Raw genomic sequence first — 18,273 nt, forward strand, 5'->3', positions numbered from 1 at the left:
AAAATGGAGAAGAGAATTTAACCATTTGTGAAAAAAAATGGGTGGGAATTTATTTTTTTCAAGTTCTTTATTTTAGACACAGAGAGAGAAAGTTTCATGTACATTTCCTACTAGCTCAAGCACACACACAGAGAGAGAGAGAGAGAGAGAGAGAGAGAGAGGGAGAACACTACATACATCAACGTTCCATAGAAACAACAGTTTATCCCTAAATTTATATCTTTATGCGTGACCTTAATAACAAGTAAGCTATCTGAATTGTAGCATTTGCAATCCCCTGCGCGAAACACCGTGGAACGACTTCCAAACAAGATGCATTCAAAACAATTATGCATTACCAAATTCATAGCATTACCAAAGTTATGCAACATATATTAAAAACCAACTCATACAAATTATGCTTAACAGTACGTTGAATAAAATAGTTCCTAACAACTCAACTGAAACTTAACAGATTATAGTTCCAAACAATATCCGAATTAAAATTGTACGAAATTTGAAGTCTAGTACCCCAAACATAAGAAGACACAATAACAAACGAACAACGGCGTGGAATTTTGTAAATTGGGCCAAAGTCCTAATGGTAAGAACCATGAGGGAATTGGGGACCATGTGGGAATGGCAAACCTTGAGGGAATGGTTCAGACTCTTGATGGAATGCTTCATAACCCAGAGGGAATGGGGGACGACCCGGAGGGAATGGTTGAGAACCCTCAGGGAATGCTTTAGAACCCTGAGGAAATACGGGACCCCGAGGGAATGGGGGACGGGGAGGGAATGGGGGAGGTTGAAGGCCTTTTTTTTCAGGGGGAGCCTTGAAGTACTTAACTACGGCCAAAGCATGCTCTTTCTGAAGCCATTTAATCATTAGGCTAATGGTCTTTATCTCATAGAAAACATCAATTTTATGTTGTTGTCTTCGAAAAACAATACAAGCCCAGATAAGGAAATCTTCGTTTTCACCCTCATTTTTTAAAAAGGGAAGGGTTTTAATTTTTTGGACACAATCGTTGATGACCCATCTTCCCGAACGATTGATGATTATACTTGGGGATAACTTGAAACGGTCAATTGATTGGGCAATAGACCCGGAATCAAAGTCACTAGTCTTGTTAAACTTGCGCTTTTGCGCAGAAAACCCACTGCCCAATTTTGACGTTTGGCCTACTGTTTCTTTGCCCTTTCTACTAACCGGTGTCGTAGTTTGGTAGATGATTTTTTAGAATGAATTATGGGTTGTATTTTTACCATATTGCCTTTTGTCTTTAGTATGTTCTTATAACAGGTGTCACTTGCGTTTTTTTCTTCTTCTTTTTTTTTTTTTACTTTATTATTCAATAGTTTTTATTGGTTGTCTATTATTGAAGTCTATTATTCTAAAGTAATGTTTTGTTTTTTCCTTTTTTTTTGTTTTTCAGATCCGCTTTTTGCCTTTGACTGTTATATTATTGTGTTAAAATAATTATTTTTGATATGTAATTTTTTTCCTTTTTTTAATTTAAGGAAGACATTTGATATTTTTATTTGGTATTTTAGAATTAAAATAATAAGACCAATGTTAAAAGTAACACTTTAATTTAACGACAAACACATAACATAAATATAAAGAACAATACAACAAACACAAACACTTAATATTACAAAACAAATTAAAGTACAATCCGAAGCCAAAAAAAACAAAACACACACACACACACACACACACACACACACACACACACACACAAACCACGCCTACAAGCAGAATGAAAAAAAATGAGGCAAAAAAAAACAAACACACAAGTTCAACAACATTACACAACCTTACTTTGGAAAATAATGAAACAAAAAATTCCAACAGGCGGTTCAGAGCTAATTCCCATTCAAGTCCAAACTCCAAAGTGTCGAGGTGACCTAACATATATTGTTTTCCATAATGAAATCTCGCATAGATGCCCTTACAGTGTCCATGTCACGATCATCACGTTGGACCCTACTTCCATGGTTGCTGTTAGGTGCCGTAGTTTCTACTCCACGATTTGAAGGCAAGAAATTTGGTCGCCTATCATAGAAACCAAAAGGAATGTCAGGAAATTTGTTCCTTCTTATAAAATTATGAATCGCCATCGTTGCGGATACAAGAGCTACTTGTGTTGTCATTGTAAAGCCAACAGGCATGTCACAAATCAGAGGCCAACAAGCTTTTCAAACGCCATATGTCCTTTCAATGGTGCACCGAAGAGAGGAGTGTATTTTGTTAAACCTTTCAAAGTTGGTCCTTGGTGCGCCTCTGTCACGTCATTCAAGAGGGTGATATCTACAACCTTTGTATGGTGCTAGCTAACCACGAGTGTTTGGGTACCCGACATCTACCAAATAAAATTGATCTGAAGTGATTGTGCAATACGTTAGTTGTAAAATTTTAGTACGATTAGGGTGTAATACAAGTTAAGGAGAAATCGCAAGACTAACCTCCTTGTGGTGTTGAAAAATTTAACATAGGATTCCTTATGCAATCATAAAAAATTCTTGTGTCATGCGCACTTCCTTCCCATCCCGATAAGACGATAGTGAAGCACATATCAAAGTCACATGCGGCCATAATGTTTTGTGTTGGATATCCTTTACGACCAATCCATTTCTGTGTGGGGTCGCCCCTAGGTGGGTGGGCTTTTACATGAGTGCCATCAATAGCCCCAATGCAGTCCTACATATAGAAAATTGATTGGTTAAAAGCCCTAAGGCAACGAATTGGTTGGATACTCCTAAAACGAATAAATCAATTACAAAAAATACCTTGAAATGTGGATAATATATTGGATTGTTAGCAATTTTGCTATGCACTCCTTGTTGAGGCCATGGTCTAACCCAATCGATAGCCATGGCATTAAGGGAGTTTAGCACATTATGGAACTGCCTTGATATAGTCTCCCCCGAATGTTGAAAACGTTCGTGGGCATTTCTATTATTAGCTCGTTGGCCCATAATTCAGAGAAAGATAGCTACTTACTCAGCAACCGAGATTCGCTCGGATACTTGCAACCCATAATTATGCTCAAGTTGGTAAACAAGTGAAAAGAAATTCATTTTACTCATATGAAATGATTGATACATACACTTTGGGTTTCCCTCCTCCAGCTCGGTGACCCAAGCTTGACCAGTTAAAGCGGAGGTATGACACGGTTCCTTACACATGTACGTATCATGGTGGATGTTACATATCCCAACAGCAGCTCGTCGCATTTTTGCATTTGCCCGATGAGGCCTAGGATCACTCGACCCTTCCCCGGTATCAGACGGATCTCCATCATATGGATCTCCGCCATATGGATCGTCGTCGTCCCAATTTTCTTCATCGTAAATATCATGATCGTAATCATCCGGATTTTCATAATTGGCCATAAGAATTTGTAGGGGCAAACATGCACAGTGGTAGAATATGGGTGGTTTTGTTGCAAGTGGAGCTTTGTTTCATGTTAAAAAACACAGCCAAGTGTATGGGTATTTATACACATTCTTGGTTATTGTTTTGTAAAGCAAACCCCCCTTGCCAAGTTGGCTACAAACCTGCAAAACTATTGGCACCACCAAATTTTTTGGGAAGTTAAAATTACTATTCACATTTGGAGCTACTTCATGCATTATTGGGCTTTTCCCACAAATGTAACTTGTCCTTCATGCATTATTGTCCTCCCCATTTGCCAAACATCAAATATACAGCCAAAGAAAAGGAAAGCTGGGAATTCAAAAACTGCAATGACTCGTGAAGTGCATTATTGGTTTCTTGAAAGCAGGAAAGCTTTGAATTATTGGCCTCCTTCTGATTGATGAAAAAACCCAATAATGCATGAACACACCCCATAGATGCAGATTCGGGCAGGGAACTACCCATTAAACCTTTACTCTCTAAAGAATGAAAAAATAAGGAACCTCATGTTTAAACAACCAAATGCACTATACAGTAGTGGAACCATTAGTCTCAAATACTATCATTAGTCAGTACTCCACCACAAACAAGGAACCATCAATCTCAAATACTACCATTAGTCAGTACTCCACCACAAACAAGGAACCATCAGTCTCAAAATACTACCATCAGTAACACCAACAAAATTATTCACTACCGAAACACCAACTTCACCACCAAATTAAAGTGCAGAAAAACAGGAAAAAGTGTTGCAAACACAGTCATACAAGTCTAGTTAAAGTCTCATTGAAAACCACATAATTAAAACACGCAAGTCTAGTAAACACCACTTGAAAGAGGACAAGACATGAATTGAGGTCTCCAGCCATAAACTTATCGATTATTGAACCAATTGCCACCACCCATTTTCTGCAACTCTGCTGTATCCACCCTTTGCAATTCTTGGGTTATGAAGTGGTACCTCCTAATTCGTCCGGGCAAGTCATGAAAAGCGTTTGCGTCATCGCATCTCTGAAAAGGTTATGGGCTTTTGCCCACAACGTTGGATCTGTGTCAAATTCAGGGAGTAACGATAGTTTCTCACTGCATTCTTTTATCGTTGGAATGTTAGGGGCAGCACGGTGGACGGAGGAGGGAGAACTTGCACTGTCAGTTGAGTCGCAGATTTGTTGCATGCAAGCTTCAAGTCTTGAGCCCATGGTACCCTTTTTGCCTTTGCCTTTCTTCGTAGCCGATCCATCAACACGCCTCTTTTTGGACACATTTTCTAGTGCGTGCATCAACTCTTGAACCTCAACATCATCATCCAATAATGCATCAATGTTGTCCACCTCCAAATTTATTGTACGCTCTTTCGGGGCAGCTGGAACTGAGCCTGAACTAGGTGTGTGCATATGCTCACCAGTAGCTGTGTTGCTACCAAAAAGGATGCGCATTTCCTCCTCCAGTGGCAAGGGCTTTTCCTTGAACTTGATGCACTCAGGATGGCACTGCAAATATTCATATCATTTAGGGAAATGATTTAAAAATAACCTCTGTATTTTGTACAAAGAAAAACATATTCAGAAAGCACAATACAGTGCTTGAAAGAAATTGGGAGGAAGGAATACCATCAGCTTGAGATCCCACCACTCCTCTGATGCTGTAATAGCACCCGTGTCTGGATCCCTACGTAGTCCGCTTTCACCTAAAATCAAGTGTTGCCACTGCTGCCACTTCTCTTTCAGAACACCCCATTGATTCTTCAGTTGGCTTCTGTCATAATCCTTTCCCCTTTGTTCATTAAATTTCTTAAGAACATTGGCCACCCAATCTTGGTAAGTTAGGTTTCTTCTTTGTACTCAGCACCTCCCAACTCTTCCACACATGCTTGGATGAAGCACTCTTTGGATTGTGCATCCCAAATTGCTTTCATAGCTGCAGTTGCCACTTTTTTTCCTCTCGAAGACGTTGTTTGAGTGGAAGATATGTCTATAGTGGTGGATAAACAAAATTATACGTTCTGAATAAAAAGAAAACACAACTATCCACGAATCGAAAGGTACAACCACATGATTCCTTCAATGACCATCAATCACAAAGGGAAGTTCTATTGGCAGCAACCTATGGGAATATTACATATCTGTACACATGTTTTACTTCTTTCATCTACTATTTCATCATAGTATTGTAGGTAGACAACATTCATACTATCATCGCAAATAATTGCCTTAACATAATTCCAGGTAAGGAAAATGGTACTCAGGTTCAACACACAGGTAACAATTACAACTAAACAAGCCAACAATCATACTCCGAATTAAATTAAAACTACAATAAGTTTCCGGTACATCTTGCCAATTCCCAATACAACATAATAATGACAAAAAGTTGGGAAATTACAAAATAACATGGACAACAGTACTTGGCTAACACATAGGCATACTATAATCTGAATTTAACGACATCTCTCATCTTCATTTGAACACGATGACCCCCATCGCGATAACGAGGCATATGGCCAAAAACTTAGTCAACATCTTTGAATACTCCAATTGTTGTCGAATGATCATAACCTCTTTCTCAAGTGCTACAACATCATCAATCACCTTGGTAGCATAGACATTGGTATATTCAGTCAATCCCCAACCGCCAATTTTAGTACCACTTGTCCATTCCAAAGGGAGGCACCAATCAAAGAACCCACACTGAGCTGCCCTCTCTCCTTACGGCATATAAAATACAATTCTCCTTTCGACTTTTCACTCTTTTCAACAACCTTAATTTCAGCCCTTGTCCCACAATAATAATCTCTTGGCTTATACAGAAGTTTGGGGGTGTTGGTAACCCCTTTCTTGGTCTCACTCTCCGCTCGGTAATAACTACTACTCGATAACATTTGCCTTTAACAAACAGGTATATTACTACAGATTAGTATAAAATAAATAGTACTATAGAATATATTTTTTTTAAGAACTGAACGCATGGTAGAATTTTTTTAAAAAAAATCTGCAAACATTAACCAGTACCGTAAACCTTAAGTCAGAAAGATAAAACCTTTGTCAAATCTCTCTGTCACTTGCTCTAATCTAGCAGATCTATAACAACCTACACACAGATAACCGATGCAGAAACATCTACTGAAACCCTAACCTACTCAACAATTTCAAGCCAAAGAACAAGAAGAATACCTGAAGATTGGGTACAAAAAGTTGATGAGAGGTGGTGTAGATCTGCTCCGGCAACACACCGTGTACGAGCACGACCCTTTCTTCGAGCTTTTTTGTTGTGAAGTGCTTCTCGTTTCTCCTCTATACTCTTCTCTCACTGGTCTCTCTCTCTCTCTCTCTCTCTCTCTCTCTCTCTCTCTCTCTCTCTCTCTCTCTCTCTCTCTCTCTCATCTCTATTCTCTGGGTGTCGGATGTGTGGTGAACAAATGAGAAGAAAGTGAATAAGGAAGGAGGGGCAAATCTGGTAAAATGAAGGAAGGATTATGGGTATTTTCGTAATAGAACAAAAAATGAGAAAATGAGAATCCGAAAAACTCCTCCAACCCAGATTCTGGTTTTTGGCTCCTAAATCCAAAATCCGAAAATCTATTATCCCAAAATCCATTCTCAACTCTAGTTGCCAAACACTTAAAATTTGAAAATGAGAATCCAAAATTCGAAAATTCAGTTGCCAAACACCCTCACTGTATTTTAATACATTGGGACCTTTGAGCCAGAAATTTAATTTGTGGAATTATTTTGAGAATAGGGAATTGAAAGATCCGTTGGGTGACGATTGTATTACAGCGAGAACCTTGTTTATAGAAATTTATTATTATCTATGTTGAAAATCGAGGGTGTGACCAGGGGAAACACTCATCCTATGATTCCACAAAAGATAAGTAAAATCAAAACAGAAAGCTTTAGAATTAGCAGCTGCATGTAATTTACCCAGATAACCTGATATTGAATTTTCCTCCCTCCAACAAAAGTAGAAGTACCAACCATCGGAAGAAGACCACGTCAAGAACGAGCATTTCTCCTCTATTTATACGAATTAAACTGTTTCAGCAGGTGAGATACTCCCTCCTTTACTATTGCCTTCCTCTCCTCCTTAAAATTCCACGATTCATGCACGAGATAACGTCCACTAAGATTACAATCGTTCAATTCAATCAAGGTTGTTATAGGCTGTTGTAACAGCCTCATAGACTTCATTGCCAAGTTATTCCATCAAAGTTTTCGATTTCTCATCCTTCTCGTCGATCACTTCCTGAATAATAGAAACATAGAATATAAACCGTACGATAATGGAAAGCTAAAAAGGCATATGATTTTTCATTTCAAACACATGGTAATTATTATGAAATTAAACACACGGTAAATATTATGACACTCGCGCATGCCCATGCCCATGCCTAAGGCACAGGTGGAAACACCCATCCTATGATTCCACAAAAGATGCGCAAAATCAAAATAGAAAGCTTTAGAATTAGCAGCTGCATGTAATTTACCCAGATAATTTGCTACTGAATTTTCCTCTCTCCAACAAAAGTAGAAACACCAACCATCGGAACAAGATCACACCAAGAACGAGCATTTCTCCTCTATTTATACAAATTCAACTATTTTAACCGATGAGATACTCCATCCTTTATTGTTGTCTTCCTCTCCTCCTTAAAATCCCACAGTTCATGCACGAGATAACATCTACTAGGATTAAAATCATTCAATTCAATCAAGGCAGTTACGAAAGCCTCATAGACTTCATTGCTAAGTTATTCCTTCAAAGTTTTCAATTTCTCATCCTCCTCGTCGATCACTTCCTGAATAAAAGAAACATAGGAAATAAACCGTACGATAATGGAAAACTAAAAAGGCATAGCATTTTTAATTTCAAAAACATGGTAATCATTATGAAATTAAACACACGGTAATTATTATGACACTAGTGCATGCCCGTGCTTGAAGGCATGGGGGAAACACCCATCCTATTATTCCACAAAAGATGTGCAAAATCAAAATAGAAAGTTTTAGAATTAGTAGCTGCATGTAATTTACCCCGATAATCTTCTATTGAATTTTCCTCCCTCCAACAAAAGTAGATGCACCAACCATTGGAAGAAGACCACGTCAAGAACGAGCATTTGTCCTCCATTTATACAAATTCAACTATTTCAACAGGTGAGATACTCCATCCTTTACAATCGTTCACAGTTCATGCATGGGATAATGTCCACTAGGATTACAATCGTTCAATTCAATCAAGGCTATTGTAACAGCCTCAAAGATTTCATTGCCAAGTTGTTCCTTCAAAGTTTTCAATTTCTCATCCTCCTTGTCGATCATTTCCTGAATAGATTAGAAACATATGATATAAACCGTACGATAATGGAAAGCTAAAAAGAGATAGCATTTTTCATTTCAAACACATGGTAATTATTATGAAATTAAATACATGGTAATTGTTATGACATTAGCGCATGCCCGTGCCTACCCATCCTATGATTCCACAAAAGATGCGCAAAATCAAAACTAAAAGCTTTAGAATCAGCAGCAACATGTAATTTACCTAGATAATCTACTACTGAATTTTCCTCTCTCCAACAAAAGTAAAAGCACCAATAATCGGAAGAAGACCACTTCTAGAACAAGCATTTCTCCTCCATTTTTACGAATTCAACTGTTTCAGTAGATGAGATACTCTCTCTTTTACTGTTGTCTTCCTCTCCTCCTTAAAATTTCACAGTTCATGCACGGGATAATGTCCACTAGGATTACAATCGTTTAATTTAATCAAGGATGTTACAACAGCATCATAGACTTCATTGCCAAGTTATTCCTTCAAAGTTTTCAATTTCTCATCCTCCTCGTCAATCACTTCCTGAATAATAGAAATATAGGATATAAACCGTACGAAAATGAAAAGTTAAAAGCATAGCATTTTCTATTTCAAACACATGATAATTATTATGATATTAGCGTATGTCTGTACCTGAAGGCACGGGAGGAAACACCCATCTTATGATTCCATAAAAGATGCGCAAAATCAAAACAGAAAGCTTTAGAATTAGCAGCTGCATGTAATTTACCCAAATAATCTGTGTTGGGTGGAAGTTAGATCCACTGGCCGGTCACGATAATCTTATTATTGTATGCCTTATTTGGATGATGTTTTGAAAATTTTTGAGTTTGATTTTTGGGTAATAAGTGGAGAAAGAAAATAGGATAATGATTAGAAATAGAGGTAATGAGTAGAGAGAGATAGATAGAGAAATGAGAATAATAATTGGAGATGGAAGAGAAAAATGATAGTAATGGTTGGAAGTAGGGACAATGAATATTTCTTTAGTTGAATTTTTTTTTTCAAAATATCATCAAAACAAGGCATTAATTACTGGGATAATTGGGTTGCCCATGTGGGTATGACCCGATAACCCATATATAACAAAGTTATATCTTATCTTGAGAAAGGTTGAAATAATCATCATCTTTTAGGATTAGAGGACTTCTAATGGCTTGTTTGGATGACATTTTGAAAAAGAAATTATAATTCAAAAAACACTCATTATCCATACTTTCAATTATTACTCTTATTTCTCTCTCCTCTCTCCATTCATTATTCTCATTTCTCTCTTTATCTCTCTCCACTTATTACTCCTATCTCCAATTATTATCCTAATTTATCTCTTCACTCATTACCCAAAAATCAAACTTAAGAATTTTCAAAATATCATCCAAACAAAGCATATATCATTTAGGATGCTCTCTCTCTATAATTCCTGTAGGATATTTCACAATATAATACACAAGAGATATATAAAATATATAGAGTTCTAGGAAACACTCTTATTTTCTATAGTTTTCTCTCTACCACTGAAGAGCAATCCGAGCTTTTACAAATGGAATTGAGGGCTCCATTGGATGCGGGAAAAGAATTGGGAGTATTAGTCAATAAGGGAGATAATATAGTACGGGTATTGGATAATAAGATATGACCCACATTAATGTAATGTTTATGGAGGGGGTATTAAATAGTACTTGGTTGAGATGAGGTGTTAGAGAAGGGGGATTAAAAGGGTAGATGATGTAAAAAGTTATTGAATGACGAATTTGCCCTTGTTCAGTCCCAAACTTAATTATTCATTATATTAATTATATAATTGCAAAACCAAATAAATTTAGTTTAATTATCAAAAATAACTAAATTTGGTTTTGTTAAAGTGTTTTATTATCCATTTTTGTTTCTTAAAATTTAATATCTAAAACTATAAAGTTTGTTTTTTTTTTTTACAGCTTTTTTCTTTGTTGAATATTATATTTTGATTCGGAAAAAAAAAGTACAGAAAGGGTTACTCGTATATGTGAAGTAGATGATTAAATTTCACACTTTTTCTTTAAAACCAAAACACCACCAGTGCATCTCTTCTCTCTCTGTACCCCACCCAACTGCCCCACCCACCTTTCCGGCTTCTCCCATGGATGACGATGACGGCGTTCAATTTTTCACACGACGACAACGACGATCTATGTAGCAGTGTCGGTGGGTCTTTTCTCCTCTCTCTCTCTCTCTCTCTTCCATTTTTCCTGATCTGGTGTGAATGTGTGTGACTGTGTGCGACGGTCTGATTATGAAGACGACGGTTGATGTTCAAACGATGATGGTCCGATTACAGGTCAAAATTAAAAATTTTCTTCCCCTTTTTCACAGTTTTGTGGGGATAAACTGTGTTTCTGTTTTTTGTTCCTTCAAATTTTGTGGTTTTGTTTGTAAAACCTTTCGATTAAATTATTGAAGTAGATCGGAGATATCTTTTTCATGATTTCAATATTGAAGTAGATTGACATAGATTTATGTGTGTGTGTGTGTGTGTTTGTGGTGGTAATCAGTTTCTGTTCTTCTTCTTCTTCTGGTTTTGTTGTCTCTATGAGCAGACTGAGAGAGAGAGCCGTTGGGGAAGGGGATACGGAGGAGTAAAATAGTCAAAATTCAACAGGATAAGGCTGGATTATTTATGGACTGGGTTAAACCCATACATATTTAATCCCCCTTTGGTCGAATTAATTAGTCCCAGGCATAACTTTTCTGGGTATGAAAATGGACTGCCAAACCAAGGCAAACCTTGGTTTCTGTGTCTATCCGTGTAACGCCCCTAATTTTGGGAACGTTAAATAAACATTTTCATTGAAAACTTAAATAGAGTCTAGCTCATTATTACATCATAACTCCCGTGAGAGTACTTTTATTACATAAGGGAAGGATAACTAAGGTTCCTAACTACAGTTTAGCCTGCTCCTCCATTCTTACTAGTTCTTCGACTTCGAAAGCCTCCAAAGTATATAGCTCACCCTGATCATCTACAAAGTTACCAGCATCGCCCTCAGTATAATATGTTAGGGTCACCAAAGGTAACACCATGAGCTACAAGAGCTCAATAGAATAATCCATACATGTTAACCCTTAACTTACAAACAATAGGTCATAAAGTTAACGATTTTCACATAGTATATGCATATTTTAACAAAACAGTTAACAATGACACATCCACGTTCACTATCCAAACTAACGTTGGTGTCCATGATTTTCTGAATTTCTCCTACGCGACATTTCGTAGATCGTGTCACTGGTTTCACCTTTCATTTACCAAATCAACATTTCCAAAATTGTTTTTAACACACCCAACCTCGGTTCCACTGTTCCGGTCTCCCGAGTATCCTCACAATGGTTCCGCTGTCCCGGGTTCCTATTGGCACACAAAACATTTGCATTGGCTCCTCTCCATGGATAACCAAGCCACACACCCAACCTCGGTTCCATCGTTCCGGTCTCCCGAGTATTCTCGCAATGGTTCAGCCGTCCCGGGTTCCCATTGGCGCGCGCGCACACACACACACACACCACACAATGGGCTACCATGTCCAGCCACATTGCGGTTTTCAAAACACACATTTCGTTAACAACACCCTAAGTGTCATGTTTTTACTTTCTCAATTTATGTGTCTCGTTTTTATGCAAAGACTCCGCGGCAGTACTTTTCACATAAGTAAACATAAATCATTCATTGTAATCTTGAAACTAAACTAGCAAGATCATCTAATTCTATATTACTTTATCATGCTTATATTATCACGTAATCATGCTCAAACATTTAGCACACATTATAAAGTATAGTGTCACATGGACGGACACCTTTAGAGTGAAAAACCACTTATACTTTATCACTCATCAAACAAGTAATCTAAGTAATCCCGTATACATGCTCATAACCCTCCTAAGATCAAAATACGAATACTTTCGATCAAGTTTATATTTCGAAAATCCGTTCTTTCTTCCTTTTAGGGAAGTTCAAAACAACATATGTTTTTTCGGAAAATAAAGTCAACATATTCAACATACTCCCCTTCCTTTTTCAAAACTTTAATAAGTACCTTTCAAGTTCTCATGCATTTCCACATACAAACAATATACACATTTCTATATTTAGAGATAGTAAGTACGAGAGAATCTACTTATACTTAGAGTTAGAGTGTAAGGATAATCTACGTATACTTAGAGTAAGTAAGTAGAGGTATTCTACCGTTCTTCTTGGCGGTAGGGCGGCTACGAAAAAATAAGTCGGTGATCGAACGGAGTAACTTCCTACTGAAAGCTTACAGTAGCTTCGAAAGAGAAAAAAAGGTTTCTCTCGAAACTATTTCTTGACTAAACTACAAAACTTTTTGGATCGAAAGGGTGGTTGAGTGGCATTTTGGTGGCGGTCTTGGATGAGTTTCTTGAAGAAGTCAAGAACAAAGAAGATCAAAACAAGAACACAAAAGTTCTAGAGAGAGAAGTTGAAGACTTGAAGGTATGAGTTGAATGGCAAGTGAGGGGTCTTATTTATAGCAAAATTTGGCTCTCCCTCTCCTTCATTTGGCCGGCCCTCCCTCTCTCTTCTTCTCCCATGGAATTGCTCTATTGTATTGTCACATCTCACCTTTTATCATGGCATAGTCTTACCTCACTTGTCAATCCATCTTTTAGGCTTAAGGCTATAAAATCAAGTAGGATCTTAAGCTTTCTAGGTAAATCCTAGGTGATTATAGTCTAGATTGGCAAGACTTACAAGTCTAATGGTTAGCCTTCCATGTTTAGTCAATCCTAGGTCTAGGTTGTAGTCAAAATCTAGGGTCATTAAGGGCTAGGTTCTAGGATGATTAAAGGCTAGATTGTGTGCTTGAAGTAGTCTAGGAATAGGTTGTCATGTAGTGCTAGGGTTGTGTGTAAGAATGGGCTAAAGAGTAGCTTGTGTAAGTGTACAAGCACATGCACACACTCACACACCTTTTCTCTCTCTCTCTCTCTCTCTCTCTCTCTCTAGTACTATATATATCTTACATATATATATATATAGCTATATATATATGTACACTTAGGTGTTAAGTAGTCTTATTAGGCCTAAGAAAGAGTGATGATTAAAGCTAAGGCTTGCAAGTGAAATGCATTGCCCAAAGGTCCAAACTTTTCCTAGAAAGCTATATATATGTACACTTAGGTGTTAAGTAGTCTTATTAGGCCTAAGAAAGAGTGATGATTAAAGCTAAGGCTTGCAAGTGAAATGCATTGCCCAAAGGTCCAAACTTTTCCTAGAAAGCATATATATATATATATATATATATAGGCATGACTATAGTAGGCTATGATGTATATATACCTATATCTATGTATATATATGTACTTAGGAAATCTAGGAAGTAACCTTGGAGGTAATTAGGTTTAGGGCTATTAATCTTAGGTTTGCATTCATGACAAGCCTAGGTCATGATGAAGGGTTCTAGTCTATGTACTCATGGCAAGTCTTATTCCTATTACTTTTTTGAACAGATTATTCCTATTACTCAAAGGATAAAAATTACCCTACAAACTATTGCTCAATGGTTAAAGAGGAAATGATGAGAAGAAATATTCTTGGAAGAAATATCTTTTTGAAAGTGATTTGATTAAAAAAGCACAATGATGAGTGGGAAAAATGACAAGTGAATGAAAAGTGAAATGATTAAAGGGTTGGCTTTTGAAAGTGACTTGTCAACGCAAAATAATGAATAATGCTTCCAAGTAGCCTTTCTAGGAAATTTTTAGGGTGATATACATATGTATATATGTATATGTATGCCAAAGTTACTTGTAGGAAGGAGAAGGAAGTGATGATGAATTATGGGCTACTTGATGTGACAAGTAGCCCATAATTCTAGATAATAGGAAGTCTCTCTTCTATTACTTGGAAGAACAAACTTGGTTTTAGACAAGTCTATGGTAGTACTATTTCTAGATAATAGGAAGTCTCTCTTCTATTACTCAAAGGATACAAATTACCCTACGAATTATTATTCAATGAGTAAAGAGGTAATGATGAGAAAAGATATACTTGGAAGAATTAATGATGAGAAATAAAGTCTTGAAATGACTAGTCATGAAAATGCAATGATTTCCTAGTCTAGGGTTGAAGAGGTTCAATTAGGGTGTAGAAAGGTTCACAAGGTTCAAGGGTGGGTGGAAATGTTCACCTAGAAATTAGGAGGATTTATAAGGGTCATAAGGTTCAACTAGATGAAACTAGCGTTGAAAGATAACTGGATTGGCCAAACTAGTTAGTTAGAAATTAACTAAACCGGCCGAGTAGGATTTCTAGCCAAGAAATATAACTTTAAGATTTTATTATACATACTAGGAAAATATACAAGTGTTTCTATAAGCATATTTGTCTTTAGAAAAGGACTAGATTGTCCGGTGCGAAAAGATATAATTTTATAAGTCTCAAATCTAATTATGACAGATTATTAGAATTTAAAAATTAATTTCAAAGGCAAATTCAAGTAATAAAAATAAATTTCAAATATTTAACGATTTTTTTTATTTACCAAAAATAAGGGTCGTTACAATCCGGGCAGATTAGTTAATCCCCCTTGCTATGGCTGCATCCAATCAGGCCCTGAGGGTGATACTCAATTCTCGTAATAACACTTAATCACAAGATTTTATTGCTGATTTAGTACATGATCCCGAGTACATAATCCATCCACCAAGGTCCAGTTCAATTAAAGTTCGCAAGAGGTAATTTGAACTACTCGCTTTTGCACTCATTATATATTGTTTAACACTGGTATCAAAGCCATAGTTGGATGTTTTCGTGTTCCTTTGTACTTGAATAACCATATGTATTATGTTCTAGGCGTATATATTGATTGATTTTCGTGTATACCGTATATGGGTCCGAAAAACATGATTTTTAAAAAATTCTCGAAATTGATTCAAAATTTTACAGAACGTAGTCCATAGCATTTACATCATATATGGAAAGTTTTGTGATGATTGAATCAATCGTTTATGAGAAAATCAAACCCTAGTTGATTTTTCTAAAACTTCGACTGGATAGACTTTCTTATGTGTTATGAATTAACATGCAAGACTTATATCATTGCGTAGCTATTGTTTCTAACTTTTCAACGATATATAAGCTTGATTTGGAGTTACGGTTCAAAAGTTATGGCTAACCCTAGTTTTGGTTATTTTTTATGGAAAATTCTCACAGGAAAAAAGATGAGGTGTAGATTTTGCACTGTCCCATTCTCATCAGAGAGTGAGTGAGGTTCACCTTTCACCTTACCTATGTTGTATGAAAAAACCGAGAGTACCACTGAACTCAAAATTGAATTTCCTGCGTTTCTGTGTTTTTTGTTTATTTTTCTATGATAAAATTACATTTTAAGAATTTAAAAACAAGAAAAAAGAAAATAGGACTCGGTTTATGGGAGAGTGGGAGTGCGTGCTTGCTCTTTAGAACCAAATTTTTTGTGGTATATATACCAGTACTATTACATATTTTTGGTGTAAAACATATAATATTGTAGTAGGTGTAGTTTTTGTTATGTATTTTTATTTGTTGTTTAATAATAAAATTCTAAAAAATTACAAAATTTTGAATTGAACCTTCTTGATTCAGTACCTATTCATTGGTGTAGAAGATATATTTTTTTCAGTATTATGTTGATATTATTGAACATTTTCCACTTGTTATTTATTCTTAGAAATTTGAATAAATTCATAAACTAACGATAACTGCATGAGAGCGACTGAAAATTTACAACATATTTAATATTTTAAATATTTTTACATGTTGTATGTAGCATTTTTGAATTATTTTCGACATTGTTTAATTTTTTTAGTTACAGCATTGTTTAATGTTTAAACTATTCATTTTGATAGCATGAAAAATATTATTTAATGCATAAATTGCATTATGCACCGTTATAAATTTATTTCATGCCTATAATATGCCATTTTTAGCGGGAGATTGTCCGATGGAGAAAATATTTATATATATATTTTTTGAAAATTAAAATTTTGCGCATGAGTTGAATTAAATAATAATAATAAAATACTTATCGACACAGAAGATGATTATAAGCATAGCGAGTTTCGATCTTGCGACATGTATAATATCATTCTTGTTTTATTCTGTTTGTTTGGCTGCAAAATAATTTTGTGTTATGTTGTTACTAACAATCTCAAACGCATTTCTTTGATAGAGTTAAAATGGAAGTTAAGAAAATTATGTCAGATTTGACCAATGTTGAGAAATTGAGAAGCGACAATTATAATATTTGGCGTTATGAGATCAAATTTTTATTCAATGTGCTAGAGGTCTTGGAAACCCTCGACCATGAGATGGTTGAGCCAAACCGTAGTGACTGTCGCGCCCTGATTTTTACCGATGGTCACCTAGCCCACTTTGTAGGGCAAAAAGACAACGCTTACAAAATCATGACTTTTAACATTAAGTATTTGTCAAATTCAATATTTCTATTTTGGGCTTGTAATAAATTCAATTCGATATGAAATAATTCATATTTAAGTAATGGAATCATGTTTAATTGAATAAATTTTTTATTAACAAATTATTAATTAATGCTTTCAAATTTTTAAAAAAAATTAGGGTGTTACAGAGCTTGACACACAAGAATACTATCTTTGATCGTAAATAGTAGTGTTCTAAATGGCGGCCGTCGAGGCGCCGCCTAGGCGTTCGGAGGTGCCTTGCCGCCACGCCAATATCCCTTGGCATTTGATTTGGCGCCCAGGGAGGTTAGGCGGTGTTCGGCGGCCGCCTAGGCGGCCTTGGCGGTCTTGGCGGCATCGTCGGCGTCTTTGGAGGCCTTTGGCGGCCTAAAATGTATAGTATTAAACTAATGGAGATCACGTTTTGGAAGGGTATGGAGGAGAAGAGTTAGAGGAAAGAGATGAACTTTGAACTTGGCATTAGGGATCTCCGATCTCGTTTATTTCTACTTATTGTCTTATTCAACTTATTTGCTAGTTGCTACTACTTAATTTCATTTGGATTTGTACTTTGAAGTTTGAACATTAAACTTTGCATTATGGTTTTGCAGAACTTTGAACTTGCATTATGGATACATAGAATATAGTTTGATTGGATAATGGTTTGTTAAAAAAAAAAAAAAAACGCCGAATTGCTTGGCGCCGCCTAGGCAGCTTGGCGCTTGGAGGTGGGTCTCCGCCGTACTAGCGCCAAACGCCATTTAGAACATTGGTAAATAGTGGTGGCAATGCCACTATCTCCGCATCCAATGATTAAAAAAATCTTCATCATTTTTATTTCATTTTAACCTAACACATTGTGACTAATTTCAATATTTAAATAAAATCGTTTCTATTATTTTATGAATCTCATTTGTTTTATTCAACCCATTCTTAATCAAATACGAGTATTTTCAAATCTTTCTTAAAAATAAACTCAACATGCAAATGTATTCTACAAGAAAATAATACAATATGAACTCGAGTTGACTTGCTCACAATTACGTCTAATTGGGAGCTCCGATGAAATTGTCAACCAGAAA

The 18,273-nt window shown here is 36.2% G+C and overlaps 1 protein-coding gene across 1 annotated transcript; it reads right to left on the reverse strand.

Annotated features, from left to right (window-relative positions):
• Positions 1 to 3,661: 3,661 nt before the first annotated feature.
• Positions 3,662 to 5,358, reverse strand: LOC131323900 (uncharacterized). The gene is made up of 4 exons (XM_058355737.1): positions 5,017 to 5,358; positions 4,368 to 4,896; positions 4,034 to 4,114; positions 3,662 to 3,885 (listed from the first exon to the last, which is right to left on the reverse strand). The coding sequence occupies exons 1-4, from the start codon at positions 5,017 to 5,019 to the stop codon at positions 3,662 to 3,664; spliced, it is 837 nt and encodes a 278-aa protein (XP_058211720.1). The 5' UTR covers positions 5,020 to 5,358.
• Between the last annotated feature and the right edge of the window lie 12,915 nt (positions 5,359 to 18,273).

The sequence above is a fragment of the Rhododendron vialii genome, chromosome 4a (assembly GCF_030253575.1).
Source record: "Rhododendron vialii isolate Sample 1 chromosome 4a, ASM3025357v1".
NCBI classification, from domain to species: Eukaryota; Viridiplantae; Streptophyta; class Magnoliopsida; order Ericales; family Ericaceae; genus Rhododendron; species Rhododendron vialii.

Coding starts and splice junctions, on each gene's coding strand:
- LOC131323900 (XM_058355737.1), bottom strand. Junction 4,115..4,367: donor TTGCCCGGACGAATTAGGAG/GTACCACTTCAT, acceptor TTGGTGGTGAAG/TTGGTGTTTCGGTAGTGAAT. Junction 3,886..4,033: donor GGTTCCTTGTTTGTGGTGGA/GTACTGACTAAT, acceptor TTCATTCTTTAG/AGAGTAAAGGTTTAATGGGT.